This window comes from Uloborus diversus, chromosome 2 (genome assembly GCF_026930045.1).
Source record: "Uloborus diversus isolate 005 chromosome 2, Udiv.v.3.1, whole genome shotgun sequence".
Lineage (NCBI taxonomy): Eukaryota > Metazoa > Arthropoda > Arachnida > Araneae > Uloboridae > Uloborus > Uloborus diversus.
This window is the reverse complement of record NC_072732.1, coordinates 173558664-173576299: the sequence shown is the minus strand read 5'-3', so window position 1 is coordinate 173576299 and position 17636 is coordinate 173558664. Positions and strand designations below refer to the sequence as shown.

At 30.3% G+C, this 17636-nt stretch overlaps 1 protein-coding gene across 1 annotated transcript in view; it reads left to right on the top strand.

Annotated features, from left to right (window-relative positions):
* The first annotated feature begins 1479 nt into the window (after positions 1-1479).
* The window catches only part of LOC129216158 (uncharacterized), a 31864-nt gene continuing 15707 nt past the window's right edge, over positions 1480-17636 (top strand). Inside the window, exons 1-3 of the mRNA XM_054850325.1 lie at positions 1480-1501; positions 9239-9655; positions 17254-17309. Of these exons, the coding sequence (XP_054706300.1) occupies positions 9246-9655; positions 17254-17309 (466 nt within the window). The 5' untranslated portion in view covers positions 1480-1501; positions 9239-9245. The remainder of the gene's footprint in view (positions 1502-9238; positions 9656-17253; positions 17310-17636) is intronic.

Genomic DNA, 17636 nt, shown 5'->3' with positions numbered 1-17636 from the left:
ACCAAATATCTTCAACACCTTCTATCTTTAAATCAATTAAGGAAAGCTGATCCCTGAGAAGATATATTTTTAAAGAGTATATGTGGCAGTGAGAAGCAAAGGAATGTAATAGACAAAATTAAAATTTTCGAGATAATCATTACAAATAATAGGGGAACATCTCCTCTGCTTAGGGGCAAGAGATGGTACTACTAGCTCTGGTAGGGGATGTAAAAAAAGTTCAAAGAAAGCCTACCTAGGATGATACATTTCAGGGGCTTCTTATCAGTTGTCTTGAATTTCTTCCATTTGTTGTCCAAGCAAAAATGTAAATAGACAGCACCCCACGCTTTTTTGTATTACATTAAAATTAAGTGATTGGTCAACTACTATCATCCAAAGATCATTTTTCACTTTTTAGTTCATTTTGCTACGAAAGCGTGTTTTTTTAAGTTTTTTAAACTATTATTTTATTACTCTGATAGCTAAACATTGTAAGGGGGTTACAATCATTAACTAAAAGAAGCAATACATTTATATTATAATGATTCGTTCATTTTAAGCGATTTTGAGGATATTAGCTACGACCTGAGTTGAAAAAATCCTGAATAATGTTCAATCAATTTTTACAAGAATTTAGATGCAATTAAACAAAGAGAATAAAATTCCCTATAAAATGAGACCAGAAAGAAGTTTCTAGAATGAATAGTTTTGGTTTTAGAGATGAAAATCTACGATTTTTTGCTAAAAATTGCCATTTTTCGTAACTTTAGCCTGTTTGCGGCACGTTTTAATATCATCGAAATGACCTGAAACTTTGCAAATCACATTTTCTTGTCTATTGGCACATTTTAGGGGGGTGCCGCAAAAGATTAGTTGAAAAAAGTTTTTCCCCATGTACCTTGTGACCACCCTAATGTAACAGTTTACCCATGAAGTTTTCAAAATGTCACCCAAGATCGGGACAATGCAAACTACGGAGCAATAAAAACTGACCATGGCTCCACTAGATTCAATCTGACATATTTTGTTTTTCTTGTTGTGTAGCGAAACGAAGTGAAGTGAAGTGAATTACTTTAGTTTAAAGAACCATAATCTCTCCTTGGAGCTGTGTTCTTCTGCAAACTGCATGTTGTCACTATTAAATGGAATCTTTCCAAACCCTAGAGATTAGTTTTCACATTCATTTTATACTCAAATTTTTCTAATTATGATCTTGAAATTTTTACGTATCAATGTATTTTGTGTATTGCCTGTGATATTTCTCCTCGTTCTTTCACATTCGTGAGAAATGCCTGTGGACCATGACAAATGTTAATTGTTCGTAGTTTTGGTAATTATTTCCTTTTGTTTAGTATTTTTTATTTCCTGAAACTTTGATTTTTGATATATTTATTAGTTCGTAAACTAAAAAGTACTTCTTACTGAATTGTATTGTGTCAGCGATTCATTATCTTCCTCATAGATATCATCATTATATTTTTTTTGTTTCAGGAAAAATAGATTATGTAAAGTATAAACGGTAAGTTTAATACCAGTTTGTGTTTCAAGTTTAAACTTTTGAAGTTTATATTTATGTAACTTCAACCGAAAAATTGCAGAAAATTATTTTTAAAAGTTCTGAATTAATATTTTCGTTTAATGTGAACTTAGTTTTTTCAAAATTAAACTACTGAAAGTTGGTTGCTTTGTTTTTCTTTTGATTTTTTTAAAACTAATATCCTCAAATTCTAATAAGGGGTGGAAAAAGAGCATTTGATTTCCTAACTTTTTTTTTGACAGTTTCTTATGTTGGAATGAAATTTGCAAACAGGGGGCACTAACCTTTGTGTTTGTTTTTGCAATTTGGACGTTGAATATTATTTTTGAAACATTTATTACAGTTATAAAATTCAAGTATTTTATGCAACATTTTATGAAAATTAATTCTTAAATCAATTAAATCCATCACATCTTCTAAATTCTTCTTTCAAATGCACTGAGTTCTGGAACCTCCCATATCTGGATGCAGTGAAAGTTGTTGACAATGAACTGCTTTACTTAGTTGTTTGTAGTATATTTAAAATATATCAAAACTCCTTTTTAAGTGTACTTTCTTACATTTTCAACAACATTGAAAACACTATATTTTTTCTTAGATTTATCTAAGAAAAAATCAGAGATCTATATTTTTTTCAGATTCTTAGTTGAAATTAAATGGCAGTTGATAGAAATATTTTCGTATTCTACCTAAATAAAAATCTTTGTAAGAAATAATATTTATGCATAATGTGTAAGTTTCTATAAGCATCAGTTTTTATTCTGCTTATTTATCAACCTTTGTCGAATTCCTTTTTATCCATAAGGTATAGCTTTCTCAAGTTTTTCTTAGTCATTTTCTTTTCAGTTAAGGGTAGTTCTCAGGAAACATGACATCTTGAAAAAAATTTTTTTTCCAAATTTAAAGTCGTCAAAATAACTTATATATTTTTTTGTATATTCATTTAGTTACCTTTATTAATACCTTGCAGAGAGCAGTGAAGTTTATTGACATTTGCAGAAGAAAATAACTGAAGTAAAAATTCACCAAATTTTAAATGCCAGGAAAATGACACAGATGCCAGGAAAATGACAAAATTAACTAAGAAGTCCAGAAAACAGTTATTTTCAGCTCATGTGCCTTGAAAAAGTTAAAGATGAAAAGTAAAATTTAACGTTTTATGTAAATAAATTTATCTCATGGCTTTGTAAAAATATATACACATCAAATAATTCTTAACATAAATATTGTGAATAATTTGAACAAATTATGTCATAAAAGTTAGAGTGACACATATAATAATGGAATACTATTTAATCTGACTACTTTATAGTTTACAAAAAAACATTATACAATAAAAACAAATCATTCTTCTAAGATTTTATTAATCTTGAAGCTTTCAGAAAAAGCAAAATGTCTGGAAGAGATTGGGTAGGGAGCACACATTTTTGAAATTATGTTACTCATAGGAATTTTGATGCAATCTTTCTTTACTGGCCACTTAAAATGATTAACACTTTTTTTGCCTGCACCCGAGCCATGAAATTAACTACAATATCATCATTAATAACTTCAACAACTTCTCCTGGAAACCATTCATCTTCGAATTGAACTGCCACCCAACTATTAATTTGAATTGTCTCAGAATCATTAGCTTCAGTAGTGTCTGCCTCAGTTGAATATGATGCATTACCAAAATTAAGAGCTGGTACTCCGACTATGGTATATTCAGAGTAGTCTAACAAGCCAATGTCAAAATCACATTTAATGTTACTGTGGCAGTTACAGCTCATTTTACGAAAAAAGAGGCTGGTTGAATCCTTTATCCAAAACACCTGGTGTACATTCATAGATCCCTTAAAAGGAATGATTTTCTTTCCTTCAATGAATTTATCAATTTCTTCTATATCAGAAGTTTTTACTTCTTTAATTATCATATTACACTCTTTTTCTACAACAGAAATGAAAGTGTTCATATCTGGTATGTCTCCACCAAAAGCTACATATTTATCAGCAGAACGTTTTACAACGGCACCAACACCATCTGGTGCACCCTTTCCATGCCCGGCTTCTGTAAAATGCCAATGCGCAGATGACGCATTGGGCAAAATTTGATGCAAAAAAAATTTCAAAAGATAAAAATTTGTTTTATTTCTGTATTGTGTGGAAGGCGAATCACTCACAAAATGTACTTCTTTTATCTTCTCTCTTTTTGGAACACTGATTAAAATTTTCTTTATATGTGCCCAAATAGCACATGAGTCATGTCTTAGGGATTCTGATAAAGTTGCAAATGAAGAACTTATGGTTTTTTCTGCTGGTTTTTGATATAACACTCCTGTGTGTACAGTAAATATCTGATGTGAGATCCTGCTACCTCCAATAATTTTTTTCACTCTTTTCCTAGGAGTATCTTCCTTGTTCTTGCTGGAACTGTTTTTCAACCTGTAATACCTCTGTCGATATTTCTGGTATTTTCTTTCTGCATTTCTCAGTTTAATTGATTGTTCTTTTAATACTCGATATGCTTTTGCTCTGTCTCTACGAACTTTTTTTCTACCTGAAGATATTCTTTCATCTGTATGTGGGGTACATAAACTATCAATGGACTCTGAATCTGAAGTCCTTTCTTTTTCAGAAAGGGCATTCTTTTTCAAGCGTGCTCTGTAATTAGTAGTATTTGCTCTCCACTTCTTACGCTTCTTTCGTTTTTCTCTTTCACTCTTGAACTCCAAGTTCTTTGAACTGCCTGTGGTTCTGATGCAAACTTGATATTGTAGTTCTCACTGAAATCAATGTGAACTAAAATTGATGCTTCAGAAAGTTCTTCTTTTAATTTATTGATCATTTGAAATTGATGTTTTATTCTGGCAATATGACTCAGATGATTTTTCAATATACTTTCTAATTTTAAAGTAACACTCTCAATTCTATCTGACAAAGTCTCTTTCTTGTATTTTACTATTTTTTTTTCTTTTCCTTCTATTACAATATTTTCAGGTTTCCTGTTCCATTGTTGATATGATATTATTTCGTCAGAAATAATATTAAATTGTAACTCTTGACTTTCGCAGTTTTTGCACTTTCGGAAAAAGCAATCTTCTGTTACATTTGTGCAGCACATAATATTAAATATTTCATCACAATTCCTTTCTTTTATTACTTTGAGACTATGAAGTTTCTTTACTAATAAATCAACATTTTCACATTTAATGCATAAGCATGTATTACGGGCATCGATATTTGGCTGCAGAATCCAGAATGGCTTGTATCTGCAAAAAGTACTGTAACTTATTGCGTAAGGGTGCTCCTTGTTAAATTTCGGATGTAAAGTTTTTAAAGAACTGCTCAATAGTCTTCTTTGCATCTTAATCTTATTAACAGTGACAGTATCTTTTTTTCCGGGGCATAGGCGAGAATTTTCATCTTTTTCCAAAAAAATCTGTACATCACTTTTAATTTTAAAACCCTTTAAATTCATTTTTCTTTCATAAATTAAATCTGACCTTATGCGATTAGCTAAGTAAGCTTTGCGCTTCATAAACATCTTACTTTCTCTCAGCATTTTATATATTTTTAGAATTTTGCCTCTTACAACTTTATCAAATAACTGCTTTTCCTTGTAAGTTTTCATTTTCTTATAATTTTTCTCTAATTGAGAGGATAATGTTTCTGCAAATAATAATTTCTGTTTTATCTGATGTGAGATCCTGCTACCTCCAATAATTTTTTTCACTCTTTTCCTAGGAGTATCTTCCTTGTTCTTGCTGGAACTGTTTTTCAACCTGTAATACCTCTGTCGATATTTCTGGTATTTTCTTTCTGCATTTCTCAGTTTAATTGATTGTTCTTTTAATACTCGATATGCTTTTGCTCTGTCTCTACGAACTTTTTTTCTACCTGAAGATATTCTTTCATCTGTATGTGGGGTACATAAACTATCAATGGACTCTGAATCTGAAGTTCTTTCTTTTTCAGAAAGGGCATTCTTTTTCAAGCGTGCTCTGTAATTAGTAGTATTTGCTCTCCACTTCTTACGCTTCTTTCGTTTTTCTCTTTCACTCATATTTGCAATTGGTTTTACAACTCCTTTTTTTTCTGTTCAGCATACTTCAATTTTCTTTTAGATTTTTCTTTTTCGCAGAGCTCTCTATCATTTTTAATTTTCTCGTACCGTTTCTTTTCAGCTTCTCGTTTTTTCTCAGTATTTCTTCCCTTGACTGTTTTTTAGGGCCCATTTTTTGGAACAACCTAAAAATTTAATTTTATTAAAAATATATCTTACAATTTTTATTATATTTAAATTAAAAATGTTTTATAAAATTTTTATTACATTAGAATTAAAAATATTTTAAACTATTCTACTTCACATCTTTATTAGTCTTCTATTTCTTTACTCAACAGCAGATTTTAAAGATTTAATTATTTAACTATATATATACTTGATATTTATAGATTTTTCTTTATATTTTATCTACCTCGACTTTGTACAAACATACTAATTTAAAGCTTTTTATCAACTGAAGCCTTTTTATCAGAAATATGAGTAAAATATTGCAAAATTATTAACACTTCAATTGGGGACACATATTTACTATCAGCAATAAAATGATTGATGTACATTCAAAAAACAAACATACAACTCAAAATTATAAGCAAATATACAAATTCCCTCACCTAACTGTTTTGTTCCTATAATCACTGTTGTGTTGTAAAGTTTAAAAAATCTGAAACAAAATGATTTCTGTTTTTGTCATTTTCCTGGCATTTGTAAGCCAGGAAAATGACAGCCAGGATAATGACAATTTGTTATTTTATTGCATTTCACATTACTTTTCTTCAACTTTTAGGCCTAACACTTTTACTTTGTGCTGAAAACAACAGGGTTTCTAATAATAACTCAGGCTGAATTTTATAGTTTTATGTTATTAATGATTTCAAGAAGACAGGAAAATGACAGCATAAAAACCTACTCACCTTGTAAAATTTCTTTAAATAGATTTTTCTTTAGAAAATTTGCTCTTGAGCCATGCAAGAAGACATGTTCTAACAAGATGGCATTCCAATCAATCTTTTAACATAAGATGTTAAGTGCTAGCGCCATCTGTATAGGTTACAGGTAACTAAAATTAAGTGGCCAGGAAAATGACGTTATTTTGATGTGACAAACAAATTATTGGCACAAAACATAATTTTTAATGGTTATTTTTTAAATATTACCTTTTGCATTTTCTTCAGAAGTGCTTTCATCAGTTGAGATAAAAAAAAAATAGACAGAGAAAAATGTATAGTGAATTTTGAAGCTAGTTACTACTGAAAATATTGTTTGCGACATACCAGGAAAATGACATTTTGAAATTTAATTTAATTTTTAAAATATAAATAACTGGTAATATCAGTACCAAGTCATTTTAAAATGTTAACAATAATGCTATTAATTAAAAGAAACAAAAAAAATTTTTTTTTGTAAATATAGTATTAGATTTTGGAGTCAAAGACTGTAAATTGTCATGTTTCGGGAGAATGACCCTTAAGCAGTTTCATTTGGTTTAATCCTAACAATCTTACTCTTACATAAATGTATTAAATGACAATGTTGATTATATTTGTATATATTTTTTTCAAATCTATGCTATTTGCTAGCTGCACAATGATGATAGGAGAATGAGAACATTTTCCTTTATTTCAACTCGAAATCTCGCCCAACAGATAATTTAATAATACAGTAACCCTTCGTTATATCGCGCTTTTTGGGGGACAAAGAAAAGGAGCGATATATCCGAAAGCGCGATATAACGGAGGTCATTAAAAATAGTTATAAGTCCAATACACAAGTAAATTAGCATTCGTTCTTTTTGAAAAGATTTTCTAATGGTTTTGATGTAGTTCATGAATGTACTATCATACCTATTGAAATTTAAACAAGATTGAAACTTAAGTTAATTTTCACCTTCAGAAAGTTAAAAACATTAAATGGTGAATGAAGACTATCTTTCCAAGCTACTGCAAGATAAAAGTGAGCATTCCAATACCCTCTTATTCCCAATAGACTTTCTAATCCATTTGACTTGCTGCAGAAAGGATGTGCAAATTAAAAGTAACCACATTGTTTACAAAAAAACTTTTTTGCCTGTCCAGATCATTCTTCCTTTCTTTGATGCAAATCCCGGTTTTTGCAACCGAGCACAAATCTTTTCTGTACTAAAAGAAGGGCGTATGTTCTCTTCTACATGGGCTAGTATGACACTCGCTTGATGTCTCTCACTCATTGTAAAGGCAATGTATCAATACAAAAAAAGATATTAAGTAGTTTACAGACTATCTTAAACTGAGCTATACTGTGCGGGTATGTACATTTGGATGACAGGAATTGCTGCTGCTTTTCCAGCGAATTCAGAAGAATAGCTTCCTTTTGTTCATTGACAAAATAAAGAAGAAAGAGACCTTCTCTGAGCAATACCATATGTTTTAGGAAATGGTTTCAAACTTAAAGCAAAGTTTTTTTTTCTTATCTTCGACTTTAATATTTCGGGAGACAGAAGAATGGAGCGATATATCGGAATGAGGATATAATGAGGCGAGATATAACGAGAGGCTATTGTAGTAAGATTTACATACACAACAATAAGATTTTATTTAATCTTATTATTTGCAACAATAAATGATATGGCACAGAGGAAAGTATCCTATTTGAAAATTGAATGGGGAGGAAAAAAGTTTTAAAATTGTATCAACCATCAACTCTTGTAAAAAAAAAAAAAAAATTAAAATGTGTGCACAAAAAAGAAAAAAAAATGTTTATAAGTGAAAAAGTCGAAAGCTTACTTGCAGAATGTAAAATGTATTCTGTTATTTCGTGTGTGCGGACTTAAGTGCATATATCATCACATTACATCAGTGCGTGCTTATGAACATCGAAACAAAAATAGTTTGATCTATTCAAAGTATCCCCTCAAGAGTTATTGAAGACAACAGACACTTATCCCCATTTCATTACCACCTGCTTGAAAAAATTTTAGTTTTGAGATTTTTTTATAGAAATAACTTGTTTTATTTATTGCTATGATGGTGACTCATTTATGTCTTTAGTTTTATTTTTACAAGTTGTTAAGCCTAAGTTTTTGGGGTTTTTTTTTTGAACTTTGAAATTAGGTGCAACTATCTGACATTTAGTAGGGGGTGCACGGAAAATTTTGGTAAAAAAAAACTTTAATTAATACTGAAATAATGCTTTTGCATTACAAACAAGTTTTAACCTTCTAAGTATGAAGTTGTCCTTTTAGCACTACTGTCCAACATCTCGAAATCTCGAAGTACAATGCTGCAAGATCATGCATAGGTGGTCGAACCGTTCATTCTGTCGTCATGGGAATACGAATTTCAGATTGTATGGGGGGGGGGGGGGGCACAAGAGGTATGAGAACGAACACTCTGTAAAAATAACACTACGTTAAAATAAAAATATAAAAAAATCCTATGGGTTGGGCCGCACACTTATAAATCTTGCCAGGGTGGGGGAGGCACACCAAAGTCTATGTACTCTATTGTTTCTTTTCAGCTTATGAACTCCCCCCCCCCCCTATATCTGATTCTTCATTAACTGCGAAGTATTTTTTTTTAAATAGATTTTTGTTATATTTTAAAATTTTTGAAAGAATTTACAGAAATGTCAAGTGTTGCAGGACATAATATACTTTGTATTATCTTCCATTTGATAATATTTCTTTTTGTTTTCTGCAGAAGTTTTATGCCTTTGAAAATGGAAACTTACATCGCAACAAAAGCTAAAGGCAACCATTCCAGCCAAGAATGTTCACAGAAAAGCTTAACTCCAGAGGAAAGTGCTCGCAAAGTCAAAAACGATTTCCGCCAAAATAATGCTCAGCTTAATCCAGTGTCTTTCATTCCAGTTCATACGAAACAACTCATGTGCCATAAATTTCCATCAAATAAAAGAGATTTTGATACTAATTCTGAGGAACATCCATATGCTGCAAATGTTTGTTCAACAAATACTGTTAGTCCGAAATGTAATGCTGATCAAAAAGAGAAATCATCTTGGTTGGCAAAAGCCCATATCAGAAGACGTTCTGTTGGATTTGAAGATATGACGTCTGTAGCTTCAAATTACGGGCAAAATTTTTCAAATGAAAGAAGGTGAGTATATACAGGGGCGTGCCCCTCTGTAACTGGAAAGTATTGTGAGTAACATCCCAAAAAATACTTTACTTTGCTCGGTATGTTTTGTCTCTCCATTCGGAAAATTCGAGGACACTGCAAAATTGCAGCTGGTTATTTATTAAATTCTCTTAATTTGGCCTTTGCACTAAATGTAGATATATATGCATGCTTGTATTTTAGCATCTGATAAAATTCAGACTTACATTCAGTAAATTAAGAATCTCACCTCTCTCAAAAATTTGAATTTGGGCACACCTGTGTCATTAAAAAAAATATATCTTTTGGTACCTATTAATTTGGTTGTAAAAAATTGTTTTCCTCTCAAAAATAAAAAGTATAAAAGTGACCATGTAGTTTCTTGAGAGGTAAAATAGCCTTTTTAATTATAAATAAGCCAGCTTTCAAAGAAATTAAATTGACTGGGATGGATACATTTTTTTTTTTGGCAAAATGAGAGAGCTAGTTTAAACTGAATTTAGTAAAGAGTATTTAAAGGGACCACAAACGATATGTGCTGATGCATGGAGAGTTAGAAATAATTGTTTAGAGTTATTTAAAGACTGGGTTGTTATATTTCTATAACTTAAGATTCATTCTTATATTTTATCAATTGAAACACTTTTCATGTGGATTTTTTTTTCATTCATTCATTATTAACAAAAAAAAGGCGCAGTTGATATCTCCCTCTCAATCAAGTAGTACTTTTTAAAATTATACTGAAAGCATTTTTTTTTTTTTGTGATAATTTAATCAAGGGTGTTATTTTCCCTCAAAACCAATAGCATACTTCCTTAAATGCTACTGAACAACCCCAAAAACGAGATCCCCTAAAGTGAGATCCAAATCCCTGCAAAATACCCCACCCCTAAAGAGTTCAACCAGAATAGGAAATAAGCGGTATCGCATCACACTTTGGGATTAAAAACTTATGAAATACAATAGAATACTGTCAGCGCAGCTTAATCGGATAACGGATAAGGGCAGTTCTCAAAAGGTGGGAGCCAACACAGACTTCAACTTTGAAGCTTCAACACCAAATAACTTTCATTTTAATTAACTCTAAAATTTTTGAGGTAAATTATAATGCTGTATAGAGACAAAAATTGACATAAATTATGGAAAAAAAGCTCTTTAAATGCCCTTAAAAAGTATTTTCTTTGCTAAATGGCACAATTTTGGACATACCAAAACGTTAACTGAGCAAATGTACCATTAAAAATTTTTTTTTTAATTATTTCCATACTGTTTCAAAAAAAAATTAAAGGCATGAATCTTACACTGAATAATTTTTTTTAAATATTTTACACAACAAAAGTAAAGACAGATTATTTACTTTGTAAACAATTTTAGAAAAAAGTAAGTTTGAAATTTGATGCATGTCCAAAAGTTACGATCTTTACAATGCTATTATTTGAGAACTAAGTATATAATGTTTTCGTTTTAAAGGTATAAATCGATCCTCAGAATCGGTTTTTAATTGTTTAAAAGTGTTTTCATAAGCTTTTATGCAGTATCTTAGAAGAAAAATAATTTTTCTTAAACATACATGTGAGATGTCCAAATCGCGTTACGATCTTGACGCCGATAATTCTGTCCGTTTATTTATAATTTTTTTATAATCCACTGTCTTCTAACATCAATAAAAAAGATTATTATGATGTTATCTTCTTTAATCCATTGGTATTTTGCATAATTAATACGTTACACATTAAACAATACATAAATTACAGAAGAAACATGGCTGGTTATGATCGAACGAAAGCCATTTTGCGCGAAAATCGCCAAGTAAACCTCCGTTGGGGACAACACAGTATACGATAAGCTAAAGGTTACCAGAGGGGGATTCCAGTTTGACAAATGTAGTTAATCATCAGCTGCACCAGTTTTGGCGCCTTTATCACCTGCGCCAGCATTTTTTTTTCCCCGCCGCTTTTATTATTTTAGAATATTTTTTTCTCTTCTTTCTTTTAAACATAATTTAACGATCTCCAAATAGAAATACGAATTTCTTTTTTCAATAATTTTTTTTAGACATCGTTTTAATTCTTATGACATTAGAAAAAATATTCATTATTGAAACTGATGTCACTTTTTACATTCTTTCTTAAAGCATATTTTGTTTATTTTTCCTTTAAAAATATATATGTCGTATTTATTTGTCTCTATTTTTATTCCTTATTTGTCCCAATAAATCAAACTACAAGTTTGTATAATTATTTCCATGAAGCTTTTTTCTACCTTTCATCAACTTCTTCAAAATCATTCCAAAACTTTATTATATGTAAAGAGCAGTATGTATAGCCATTCAAGTACTTCATTAATGTCCTCTTTATCATTAAATTGCAAAATTCAAAAAGTAGTAAATAAAATTTTCATTGGAAAAGTTAAAAATCAGATTAACAGTTGTCAAAAATGGTGAAACTTACATTATGATGATGTCCAAAATCCGTTACCTACAGGACAACAATGTCCAAAATGTGTTACCTACAGACTGCTAATTTAATTTGCTAATTAACAATTTTTACAAATACCTGCTGTCTTTTCATGTTCATATATTGTGTTCCAGGTATGCAGGGATCTGGCCAGAGGATATTTGGGTCCGTTAACGGACCCTTCACAAAAATCCGATCAACCAAAACGGACCTTTCACAAAATCCCGACCAAACAAAACGGACCTTTCACAAAATCCGGATCAAACAAAACGGACCCTTCACAAAATTCTGATAAACAAGATCGGATCTGTCACAAATTGTTTATTGAAAGAGCAAATCTGGAAGCAAAATAACGCATATTTCTGTGTATAAACCGATAATTTTTGGAACCTTTTTTTAAGTCAAATTAGAGGGAACAGCTTATACAAAATCGGCTAATTTTGAAAAAAAAAAAAAAAAAAATCGGCACTCTTGCGATTCTCCTGCAAGCGATTCTCCTGCAAGCGATTCTCCTGCAAGCGATAAATAATTGCTACTGCCAAATAAATATCATGGTTGTTTTGTAGTAAGTTACAGGCCCTAAAGCTCCGGATGGAATAACTGAATAACTGAGCTGGCGGCGGTGTAGTTTATAATAGTTGTTTGTTTTATCACAGCTACTTAGCAGCGGTGTTGTAAACTTTTCTGAAAAGGCATTGGTAAGCATTTTTCTCCACTCATGATTTAACAAACAATAATAATATGTATCTGCGAAATGAACTTAGAACTGCAAAGGGATAGTAAGGGTGAGGAGGAAAAAATATGATCACTTCAGATAGGGTTACCAAATTCAAAATTATCACCACTTCGCGTTTGGCGTTGAACCTTTATAATGACTTGATTAGAAAATATTCTCATCATTTTGCCAGCTTGTCAATAGTTGCGTTTTTACAGTGCGGTGCGATGTTTAATTGTTATTTTGGGAGAAAATTATATGGGTTTTGATTTTTCGATGCTAACAAGGATGATTAACTTTAAATAAACTCTTTTAATTACCGTTTTTTTTTCTTTAGATGTCTACATTTTGAAATATGCAATCTTTTAACATCCGATATGAGAATCATATTTTGTTCTTTTTTCAAGCTAACTTCGCTTTATTAGGAGTCAAATAAATGAAAAGTCTCTTTATTTCTGTTAGAACTCTCATTTCAAGTTTTTAAAGCAAAATTCCATTTTCTGTTATGAGTCAAAAATGAAAATGCTGAGATGGTTTGTTTTATTTTATTTTTTGGGTCAACTGTGTCCACAGATATTAATGAAATGGTTATCATAGGACTCTAAAATGCAATTTTAAAATAATTTTATCAAAAATATTTCTTTTACAAGCTGTTTTTATACTTTTGATGCCTTCACTTTGAGAATTGCGATCTCTTTGCATCCGATATGGGATTCCGATTTTTCGAATTTTTGATGATTATTACGCTTTTTTAAGAGGTAAACAATTGAAATATCTTTTTATTTTTGTTAAAATCAGGGAATTTATAAGTTTTAAATGAAATTCTGTGCTTTTTAACAGTGTCTTGGGTCAAAAAGTTGAATGCAGAACCCTATTCTGTATTTTATTTCATTTATTTATATTTTTGTTACAATTATTTTAAATACTATACAGAAATATATCTAGTATAATTTAACATAATGTAGAATGTTAGATAAATATTGATACTTGAAAGAGCGATGCCCCCCCCCCCCCCCCCCCCCCGCCAAATGTCAGAAAAAAAATCCAGTATGATTTTCTCGACATAGAAGAGGAAAACACTCAACTTTAAGTTTAATTGATGCAGTTTTGTGCCATCTCTAAGTTCTAAAATTTTGTTTGAACAAAAAAAAATTTATTTTTTTTTATTATTATTTATTTATTTATTTATTTTTTGCGAAATTTTTTTGATTTTTTCACAAAATTAATTCATTTTTCACAAAATTATTTGATTTTTCACAAAAAACGGACCCTGTGAAAAATCCTGGACAGACCCCTGGTATGCATACTATAGAATAAAAGCAAAATTGATATCAAATTCGAAAATTTTTGAAATTGCCCAAAGTTAACTTTTTTGTTCCCACCTTTTGAGAACTGCCCATAAGCGAATACCACACTTATACAAATAGAATCTTATGAAATCAAATACTTCTTCACAGGTATAATGTTAGAGATAATCAAATAATTTCCCCAGTTAATTGAATAATAGTGATCAGCTTTCGCATATATTTTTGCTCAGAAATTTTTTAATACGTTAAAAGTAAATTAAATAAGAAAAAATATTGACGTAAAAATTTAAAATAATATTTTTCAGCAAACAACACTAGGAAAAACAAACATTCCATCAAAGCATTTTCGCTATTCTATTTAGTTTCTTTTATTGTTGCCATGACCAACAGACAGTCCATAATTGAATTAAAAAACACAACAAAATATAAACATTGCAGACGATAAGAAATTAATAAATATTAATTAAGTAAAACATGGTAATTGAAGTTAGAAAAGTGTTCTCAAAATACCTTGAGCAAAAAATCCACTAATATAGACTTTCCTCAAAAAATATGAATTGAGAAACGGTGTCGAAACAAAGATTTAATACCTCAAGTTGTAAGTTACATATTTATAATTTTTATACGCACTTGTATTATATGTACTTAATTATTATACTATTTTGTTGATTACTTTGCTTAGTTGAAACACTTTTTAAGAAAAAACATTTCTTCTTCTATTACTTAGATATTGATTTATTATTACATTTTAAGACAAAAGTTATCAAGGTAAATAAAATTTATCGGCTTTATCAAATACCCCACCTAATCGAATTATATTTCTTGAAACCGACGGTATTCGTTCAAGCGGGGCTGACAGTATTATAAAGTACGTCAAAAATTTTGCGATGGAAAAAGAAAAATGAATATTTTCAACAGTGTACTTATTGATTTTAGATGACTATTCTTGTCAATAAACAGGGTGCAAAGCATTTTAATGTTCCTGTCAGTTTGGCTGACAGGCTTCCTGTAAAACATGTCAAATAAGTACTTCTCTGATTCTAAGCCAGGCCCCTAACTTTTGACTAGGCTGATATGGTCTCTTGTCAACTCTAAGCATTAGAACACCTACTAATTTTCAAAAAGTTGGTGCCTGTAGTAACAAAAAGCATCAAATGCAGTAGCACATCAAATATGGACTCATTCCCATGAAGTTTAAAAAAAACCACTCAACAATTGTTATTAATTCACCAATTATACAATTAATTCAACTTTCTTTGTGTGAAGCCCTTTTTTTAGATGCTCATTCAATTTTCCATGTTAAATTACTATACAGTACTTCTTTGTAAAGTACATACAGTACTGTAAATATTATTACAGTACAGTAAACAATGAAATTTATTTTTTGTTACCTTTTATTGAAAAATATATCTATATAATTTTGTAACATTATAACATTATGTACTGTACTTTATTCTGCCGTGAGAAGGTAAAGCACAGTATTTGCAGAAATAAAGTTTTGAAATATTTGAAGAAACTCTGCTTATACCTGCTAGCAATAGGGTAGTGTTTGAGTTTGACAATCATTTTCATGCTTAATTTTCAGCAGAACCAACTAAGCAAACTTGTGCAATAAAACTGAAGTACAATAGGTGATAAAAGTGCGAAAAAACAAACAAAAAGTGGAAAATTTACAGGTACTAAGCTTTACCTTCCCACGGCAGTATTGTATGCTATGTACGTATATCCTCGGATAAATAATAGCCGGTGATAAAGTAACCCGCGTATATCAACAATGAAACTCGCGCCACGGCATAATAATTTGATAATGTGCTTTGGTAATTTTTACCATGCAGGGAAAAACTTTATTGTGACAAGGCTGAACTCGATCCGGTAACTTAGCTATTTTACTGGTAAGACTGTCATTTTAGGGGAATGAAGAAACGAAAAAGCAGTCAATTATGAACGCTATCTACTGGAGTTTAGGGTTAATCCACTAGAGCTAGGGTTACAATTTCAAGTACAGTGGCCACCGCTTATGTGAGTCACGTTTGTTCTAACAGTTTTGATTCCATGAAGCAGCTAATTTAATAAAGCTGGATTGTATTCTGTTTTCGACAATTTGATACATTAAAGCAGTTGATTCAATAAACCACTGATTCAATTAACTGGCGTCCACTGTATCAAAATATCACCAAACAGGCAATGGGTTAGTTCAAATGTTGAAGCAATTTGCACCCATCATACCTCTACGGGCGATTTTCTAGTATTGTATAATAATCACTTAGTTTGATGAAATTCTATGCGAGTTTCTTTCAAGTTTTCATTGTTGATGTCATTGAGAGTTGTACCATTCTTTGAGTTGAAAAAAAAAATGAAACAGAGAACTTTTTTTCTGAGGATAGGAGATGAAAAGTTTTGCAGAAATATTTTGGGACTTTGATAAGTTGTTTAATTTAACAAATATTTAATTTGAATATAATTTAAAAACTCTGTTATGTATAAAAAGTTTGGGTAAAATGTAAGATTTTAAGAAATAATAGATAAACTAACTTAAAAATCTTTTGATACTTGTGAAGAGAACAAATTTTCTTTTTTCTGTGTGGACCGTGTAAAGTTATGGTGCTCTTTTAAATGTGTTCATTTCAAAAGTAGTATTCATTCAGTATCACTCTCAAGTATTTTTTTAACCTTTTGTGTGTGGTATTTTTCTCCATCTATCTTGGAAAAATTTACCAAGTTCAACATTCCTGAATAAATATGCAACAGTTGCCGTTATATTTTCTAAAATAAAATTTTACTGATCGAAACTTGTGAGGGAACATATTTAATTTTTTGACATTATGCATTTTTAGCATATTTATTGATTTATTTTATTACTATAAAGGACAAAGAAAAATATATTATAGCAATAAAACTACAGTTACTATTTATTTAAAACCAGTGTGATGCAGTTAGCATGAGAAATTTGCTAAGCCCTGATTAGATAATATTATTTTTTTGTTCTAAATGACCAAAAAAAAAAAAAAAAACAGACACTTGATACAAAATTTTAAATAGTTATGGTTAATGTAAACTTGAACAAAAAGAAAAGTCAATGAGAATATTAAATTAATCGATGCTTTTAAAATTTATTTTCAGATTTCAAGCTGTTATGCCAAATTCAAATACTCCTGGTAAAGCCAATGCCGTTACTAGTATGTATTGTTTGAATGTATTTTTTTTTAAATATAAGTTCCAATTTTATACTGAATCTTTTCTTCATTGAAGTATTTATTTTATTATTAACTGACTCGTACCAACTTCAATGACTAAAAATTAGAAGACTACTTCTAGTTGCCCTATGGATAATCAAAAGTTGTATCTGTTTTCTAGTCTTTTTGAAGTAGAATCAAGTAATTGAGTAAATTTGCCACTATGCCACTTAAATCAGTATCAGACACTTATCTCGCAATAATTTTTTCTATAAAAGCAAGCCTTTTTTCTATTCAAATTTATTCTACAGAAAATGCTTGAATCTTCTG